At 34.1% G+C, this 8,067-nt stretch overlaps 2 protein-coding genes across 7 annotated transcripts; one reads left to right on the forward strand and one right to left on the reverse strand.

Moving 5' to 3' along the window:
* Window positions 1–574: 574 nt before the first annotated feature.
* LOC115709518 (probable aminotransferase ACS12) lies at window positions 575–4,919 on the forward strand. 6 transcript variants are annotated; one of them, XM_030637634.2, is made up of 8 exons: window positions 575–876; window positions 974–1,057; window positions 1,435–1,554; window positions 2,728–2,817; window positions 2,912–3,309; window positions 3,396–3,530; window positions 3,622–3,782; window positions 3,927–4,919. In XM_030637634.2, the coding sequence occupies exons 5-8, from the start codon at window positions 2,935–2,937 to the stop codon at window positions 4,780–4,782; spliced, it is 1,527 nt and encodes a 508-aa protein (XP_030493494.1). In that variant the 5' UTR covers window positions 575–876; window positions 974–1,057; window positions 1,435–1,554; window positions 2,728–2,817; window positions 2,912–2,934; the 3' UTR covers window positions 4,783–4,919. The 6 variants fall into 6 exon arrangements, with proteins under 6 accessions (XP_030493494.1, XP_030493496.1, XP_060967698.1 ...); XM_030637636.2 differs by having other exon boundaries at window positions 610–876; window positions 971–1,057; XM_061111715.1 differs by having other exon boundaries at window positions 615–876; window positions 971–1,057; window positions 2,746–2,817.
* Window positions 4,920–5,061: 142 nt separating this feature from the next.
* On the reverse strand, window positions 5,062–6,527 carry LOC115709519 (uncharacterized). Its single transcript, XM_030637639.2, has 2 exons — window positions 5,439–6,527; window positions 5,062–5,175 (listed from the first exon to the last, which is right to left on the reverse strand). Exons 1-2 carry the CDS (start codon window positions 6,267–6,269, stop codon window positions 5,062–5,064), a joined length of 945 nt encoding a protein of 314 aa, XP_030493499.2. The 5' UTR covers window positions 6,270–6,527.
* Window positions 6,528–8,067: the final 1,540 nt, after the last annotated feature.

An 8,067-nucleotide genomic window follows, 5' to 3' on the forward strand; every position in this document is an offset into this window, starting at 1 on the left:
ACATACAAACTACTACTAGTGCACACCTTTCCTCTACTGGTGTGAAAGTTTTTCATTCGGTTGGTGTTGCACCAATTAAGTGGCAACCTCCTCCTGTGCATTGCCTCAAAATGAACATTGATGCAGCTTTTGATTCTTCCTAAAAAAGAATTGGTTTAGACATAATTATTCAAGATTCTTCTGGGTGTGTCAAGGCTGCAAAGTCAAAATTAGTGCGCGGTTGCTATAAGCCTCATGGAAGGTAAGGCCATGTTTCATGGTCTACTTTTTGCTAGGAGTCTGAACCTACAGATTCTTTGCTTCTTGCTGATGTGATTAACAATTCAAGACCCATTATGTCTTATTTTCATGATTTGGTTGTGGATGTTCATTATCATTTATCCAATTTCCATTTAGCTTGTTCGTCATGTTAGACGATATGTTAATCATGCTGCTCATGGTTTAGTGAAATATGTTTTAGTGCAGGATAATAATTGTATTTGGCTTGAGGAATTATCCTCGACTATTTTTTCTGTTATTGTAAACGAGTCTCTTTAATTTATTATAATTGATGCTTTCTTAAAAAAAAAATAGTAAAATAAAAAGTAACAATTAAAATAAAAATAAAAAGTGGGAATAAAATGTAATTTTTTCTTGTTTTTTCGTCCTAAAACCTATCTCCTCTCCCCGCCCGCTCTCTCTCACCGGTGGTCTTTTTTTTTTTTTTTTTTACTTCACGGCAACATATCCTCCAGTTCTCTATCCATTCTCCGTCGCCATAGCCATCACCGTCACTAGCACCGGCGAAGCATTTACTTGAAGAGCAGAGCCGAACGTTGGCCGCAGCTATTGGCGCTACGGGCTCATCCAATCCAATTTACGACCCTTATTTACTAGGTATCAATCTCCACCTCTGCTTAATTTGTGTGTATTTGTATAATTTTGTATATATATGGTAGATATCGATACATTTGTCTGTTGTTTTTGTTAGCAGGTAGTAGAACTGAAATCGGATGGAATCATATCTAAATGAAAAATCAAAAGGCGTCAATTGCTCAAATCTTTCATCTAAAAAACTGTGAGAAGATTCATTTAGTTTCATATTTTTTTGCTCAGATTTTCATTTCAAATGCAGTAAAAAGTTTCGGCCCCCCTTGACAAATTACCACAAAATGCCGCCTTGTACCTTTCTTGGTTAATTATCAAAAAGCCATCTTCTCACTTGTTGACACGTCCAAATTTTCTATTTTACCACGCGTACAACCTTGACCTATCCAGATTCCAGCCTCATCTTTTGTCTCAAGCCCTCTTTTAAACAAATCTTATTCACCACTTGTTTGTCTGAGAAGCTTATCAGGATCTCACTTCACCTATTCGTTCTAAACTTTTTTCATTTTCTAGTATCATTTTTGAGTTTTAATATTGGGTCTAACTGAAAATGTCTTACTTATGCAGTGAGCTCATGTAATGGCCATGGTGTTCCAAACTTCAAGAGTTACGATTGGGATATATATAGGTATTCTGTGGGTTTTATCATTAACTGACAGAGACAAGAAGAAAACTAAGGAGGACATGGTAAGTAGAGTTTGCATGTTTTTATTTATCTATGCTTTATTTTTTTGCTTTGATTTTCTTAAGTTTATCTCTTTATAGATGCACATAGCAGAATATGGACACTCAATGAATCTTACAGACTGAAAATTTTAGAAAATTAGAGAATGTATTTTTGCCATCTTTATTACACTACTCACTGTGTGCGAAGTCACTCTTGGTCACTTTTTATTAGTATACCAATTTACGAGAATGTTAAATCAATTTAATTTTGATGATGGCCTTTTTGCTAAGGCTAATGTTGTTTGATTGGTTTCGGGAGGCCTTTATGTAATATTGGATATGAAGTTGAATCTATAAAATGGAGACATAATAGAAAAGTGCTATTTTAGCTATTCTATTCTACAAATTAGTTAACTTGTTATTAGAACATCTACGGTCGTGTATCAAATCATTATGCTGCCTGCTTTAATGCTCTGCTAATTTATAAACAATGGCTTTTTTTTTTCCGCCAGGCGTTTTGATTTTAGTGGAACTAAATGTGTTAATGTATGTTTAACACGTTTACTTGATATGCTCGTGTTGAGATTGTGAAGTTAGTCCATATAAATTAAAATGATTCAAGAACAATAAAGGAGTTTGGAAAAAGGTTTTAAATAATTATGTATGAAATTGTGGGGGACAGATTGAGTGACCAATTCTGCTTTGAAGAATACACTTGATAAAAAGTAACATTTGAAGGCACCTCAACTTAGGCTCTCTATGCGGAATTTATTTTTCATTTACCTTAACAATGTTTAGTACTAAGATGATGATTGAGAATTGTCTATTTCCTCATTATTGCTGTGGTACTTGCCTCAACTCATTCAATCTTATTTAAACTCCAACTTAGTTTAACAGTGTACATGAACGACAGATAATGAATCTCCTGGGCAAGTGATTGTTTTAGGTTGAGAAGCACATAAAGTAGAATTTTGGTTGCATGATACAATATAATTGCTAAAATTAATTCCATGTTGTGTTGAATATGGAATTGCTAAGGAAAAGCATGGGAACATGGTCTTGATGTTGTGATTGTTTGAGCTTAGGAAACTTTCCTTTTAATCTTTTTATACCTACAATATTATCATATTATCAAAGTTGCATATTTGCAATTTATTAAATTTGATATCTCATTTAAACTTTTGTAACTTGTAGCTTTTGTGAAACTGGCAGTGCCGGATATTTTTTGCTTAACTCTTGGACACCCAAAAAGCATTAGAATATTCCTTCCGTTGAAATGAGCAGGTATGTTGTTAAATTTCTTGCTAACCTTTCCTTTTCGAAGAAATGGTGTATTGACATGTACAGTATTTGATGGTGGCTTTTTCACAAAATGAAGTTTGTGCTGAGAAATTAAGAGCCATGCGCCTCATTGTGCCACTCCAAGGTGTGGTGCAAGGTAGAGGCGGCCTTATTTGGGGCTCTCTTATCCCCTGCGCCCTCTTCTACTTCCTCCAGTTCTACCTCAAACGAAACCGTCCTCCAAGTACCTCCTCGAATCCTCCGTCGCCATCTCAGTCTTCCTCCAATCTTCTCGAACTCCAAAGGTCGTCTTCCAGGTCAAACTTGTCCAGTCGTGGATCCATAGGCCGAGTCACACTATCCACCCGGGGAAGTTTGATTGCAAAACCAAATGACTCCCCTTACTATATTGGGCTGGATAAGGTTAGGGAGGATCCTTATGACAGATTGGGTAACCCAAATGGGGTAATTGAGCTCGGTTTGGCCGAGAACAAGGTGAGTCTCTCTTTCGATCTGATTAGCTACTTGAGTATTATTGACTGTCAATTTTGTTTACTTTGGCTTGGTTTCAACCGTTGCAGTTGAGTTTTGATCTTATTGAGAAATGGGTTTCTGGGAATTGGACTAATTCGATAATTGGAACCAATGGTGGCGATTTGAATATTAGCAGCATTGCAGCATACCAACCGTTCGATGGATTGACTGAACTGAAAGTGGTGTGTTGAACTTCTTTAATCTCTTCACACGGGTTATTTTGTTTATAGTAATATAAATTATATGTGATATAGTTTACAATTGACTTTGTAGGCTATTGCTGATTTCATGACTCGGGTCGTGGAAAGAACTATCACATTTGACCCGTCTCAAATGGTGTTAACTGCTGGAGCAACCCCTGCTACTGAAATTTTAAGCTTTTGCTTAGCAGACAATGGAAACGCATTTCTTGTTCCCACACCTTATTATCCCGGGTAATGGTGATTATACTGCCATCTTATAATGCTCCATCTTGTAATAATGGTGAAATTATTTTTCTAAACAAGAACGGAACCAATTTCAGATCGTTATATATTGCATTAATCTTTTTGTTGTCCAATTACAAAACAAATCTGCAGCTTCGATAGAGACATTAGATGGCGAGCTGGGGTGGAGCTAATTCCTGTTCATTGCCGTAGCGCTGATAACTTTGCTTTGAACATTACTGTGCTTGATCAAGCATTTAATCAGGCAAGAAAGCGAGGAGTAAAAGTTCGTGGAATTCTAATTTCAAATCCTGTTAATCCTGTTGGCAATGTACTGTCTCGGGAAACACTTTGTGGTATTTTAGACTTTGCCCAGGAGAAGAACATCCATGTTATATCTGATGAAATATTTGCTGGGTCCATGTATGGAAATGAGGAGTTTGTGAGCATGGCAGAAATTATTGAGACAGAGAATTTTGAAAAGAGCAGGGTTCACATAATATACGGACTGTCGAAAGACCTATCTATTCCGGGCTTTAGAGTTGGTGTTATTTATTCTTACAACGAGAATGTTTTGGCCGCTGCAAAAAAGTTAACAAGATTTTCTTCAATCTCTGCTCCGGCCCAGCGTCTTCTAGTATCGATGCTTTTAGATACGAGATTCCTTGAGGATTACATGAAGATAAACAAAGAAAGGATACGTAATATGCATAACTTATTTGTAGCAGGTTTGGGGCAATTAGGTATCAAGTGCGCAAAGAGTAGTGCTGGTTTCTACTGTTGGGCAAATATGAGTGGGTTTATTCCATCATACAGTGAGAAAGGGGAACTTGAGTTATGGGAAAAGCTGTTGAATGTTTCTAAGATCAATGTAACTCCTGGTTCAGCTTGCCACTGCATAGAGCCGGGCTGGTTTCGTTGTTGTTTTACTACTATAGCTGAAGATGATATCCCTGTAGTTATGGACCGGATCCGCAGAATTACCGAAACTAGTATATCTCACAGTTAAATTATTTGTTCATTTATTGTTTTATTTTTTCTTTCTTCTTCTCAATCACCTTGTTTTACAATTTTGAACTCTTTTGGGCTTTCAGCCTTAGAAGTAAGGGATTTAGATATAAAGTTTTCTGGTGAAGTTTCATATAATATCATTATCAGCTAAAATCTCTTTTACAATGCACTTTTTCAATTAATTTAGGATAAGAAAACTAAAATGCTTCAGAAACTAATTGGAGAACAACTCATTCCAAAGTGATGTTGAAACTTGGTTGAAGTGTCAGCTTTGTTTTTACCATGCCAGCTTCAGTCGGGGCAATTGCTTCCTCTTGATGCCCATTTCTTCTATCATCTTGTTGCCATATCCAAAGATGCAGCACCCAAAAGCTCCCCCCTTTGTGAATTCCTATCATAAAGTTACATCCCAAAAGGTAAAATATGTGTTTAAGATTACCTTGTGAAAAGTAGCAGATGATAGTGCATTAATCTGAATAATCTGTATGGGTTATTTTTTATTGTTCCTTGCTTTATTGTTTTCAATTTTTTGTTATAGTGGAGTGTTTTTATAACAATCTTCTTTCATGGCATATGATAGCATCATTAGATAATAGTCTTAGATTCTCAGGTAATAATGGCATTGACAGTAAGAGCATGGGATAAGAGGTTTACCATTGACAGATTCTGTTTTCTCATTTGAACAGCCTTTCTTCGGTAGCTCCTCCTTCGGCTCATCATTATCAGCTCCCCTAGTGTTTGTGGCCTCCTTATCATGTGACTGTCGTTATTTTGATGATCAAACTTTTGATTCCACACTTCTTGCGGTGCCTCAAACTCCTCTGGTTGCCCAACCTTTCCAAGAAATCCAGAATTAGGTGGAATCAATGGGAAGAGGCATTCCAGGAAAGAAGCCCCCACAAGGCTTGAATGTCCAGTTGCATAGCTGCCTGTACTGCTATCTGTTTCTGATGCTAGTGAAGATGGGGAGTCTAGCATATCACTGTTGATGTCTTCAGTTAAATAAGTGTTGTGTGCTGGACCAGCGGCAGAAGTCGCAGCCGACACCAGGCAGTTTGCTAGGACAGAAGGAGAATGATATGATTCATCTGTTTCCGAACCAAATGTTTCGAGATCCATTTTAAACAGACTTCGATTATCATATTCTCCATCATTATTATCACTGCTGCTGTAATCTTTGTCATTTTCATCAACTTCATCATCCTTGGAGAAGTAACCATATGTTGGTGGTAATGGAAAAAGTGCAGTTAGTGATTCTTTTGGTGGCTGTGAAAAAGAAGGTAGTGGTGTCCCTGGCTTTTCTTCCCACTGGAAAGGAACTGAGGCAATGAGCTTGAGTGGAGGAGTGGAAATTGGTGTAGGTGAAGTAACCTCTGGTTTCCAGTCCTTTTTAGGCATCCCTGGCCTTACTTCCCATAGAAATGGAACTGAAGGTGGTTGCCTTACCTTCTTCCCTGAAGTCTGTCCCCATTCTATCTCTGCCATTTCACAAATCTATGCTACTATTTTTCAGGCCAATCTCCTTTATATAAGGTTACCTTGGTGGGTTAGAAAAGCTTGCTACTAACTTTGTTTATCTACAACTGCCATCTAATCCATCATCTTTGGAAGTGATTAAGCTCACCTGCTCTTTTTCCTTCTCTATTAACAAACTAACAAATCCATAGAACCCTTTGTCAAAATTACCCAATTCGTCGATAATTAAGCATATGTAAATAATTGCCCTGGCTAGTTCCTTTAAACAAATTACTTCTTTCACCAAACAATGATGACGAAACATACATAAATAGATCATTGATTTCATAATATAATAATGTAACTTATTTAGCTAGAAAGGGTAATAAATAAATCATAAAAAAACAATCTATATATACAATGCAAACATAACAATTTATATCAATCTATATATATATATTTATATATTAAAAGTGCCTAGCATTAGGTTTGATCTCCCGTTAACAAATAAACCCAATAATTAAACTTAAAAAATTAAACAATCCTTTAAATATTAATAATCTCTTTTTAAATTAAAAAAATCATCTTAACTATATCTTTCTAACAAACCTATTTTGGGAGAATATTAATAATTTTTTTTATTTATTTTTTAAAAAAATCTTTATTTTTTTTTATTCATAATGTGATATTATTCTTTTTAATTGCTTTATTAATTTCTTTTCTATTCTAATGAGAAGAAATTTTTGGCAATAGAGAGTCATCAAATGTAGTCCAAGTGTTGGTGTTAATTCGGCCCGATGATTCAAGTGTCATGGTTTAGCAAAAATACCACTTCTATCTTTGTGTGATTGCAGATATACCACTTCTATCATTGACCCACTTTTTAGCTTTATAAATGAAGATGTTCATATAATATTAACACTTTACAAAATATTTATAGATATAAACTTACATTACAATGCTATGTTAAAAAAAGAACTAAATAGAATTAGGTTTGATCTCCCGTTAACAAATAAACCCAATAATTAAACCCAAAAAATTAAACAATCCTTTAAATATTAATAATCTCTTTTTAAATTAAAAAAATCATCTTAACTATATCTTTCTAACAAACCTATTTTGGGAGAATATTAATAATTTTTTTTATTTATTTTTTAAAAAAATCTTTATTTTTTTTTATTCATAATGTGATGTTATTCTTTTTAATTGCTTTATTAATTTCTTTTCTATTCTAATGAGAAGAAATTTTTAACAATAGAGAGTCATCAAATGTAGTCCAAGTGTTGGTGTTAATTCGGCCCGATGATTCAAGTGTCATGGTTTAGCAAAAATACCACTTCTATCTTTGTGTGATTGCAGATATACCACTTCTGTCATTGACCCACTTTTTAGCTTTATAAATGAAAATGTTCATATAATATTAACACTTTACAAAATATTTATAGATATAAACTTACATTACAATGCTATGTTAAAAAAAGAACTAAATAGAATAATCTACTACTCCAATAATAAATTTATTTATAATTTTATAATTACACTAATATTATTTTTAATACATTATTAAATAATATTTCAAATATAAATATTTAATTTTTTCAAACAAAAAATTTGAAATCTTTAAAAATAAAATATATTCAAAATCTTAAAAAGACTAAAATCTTAAATAAAACTATCAATACGTGGCTCGGCACGTACATTCACCTAGTATATATATATATATATAAAGCACAGATAAGATATAATTACTCCAAATATTATTATCCATTTTCTCTTTAATTTTCTTATTATTTTAATTTTTTATTAAATTTATAAATAAAAAAATTAT

Source organism: Cannabis sativa, chromosome 3 (assembly GCF_029168945.1).
Source record: "Cannabis sativa cultivar Pink pepper isolate KNU-18-1 chromosome 3, ASM2916894v1, whole genome shotgun sequence".
NCBI classification, from domain to species: domain Eukaryota; kingdom Viridiplantae; phylum Streptophyta; class Magnoliopsida; order Rosales; family Cannabaceae; genus Cannabis; species Cannabis sativa.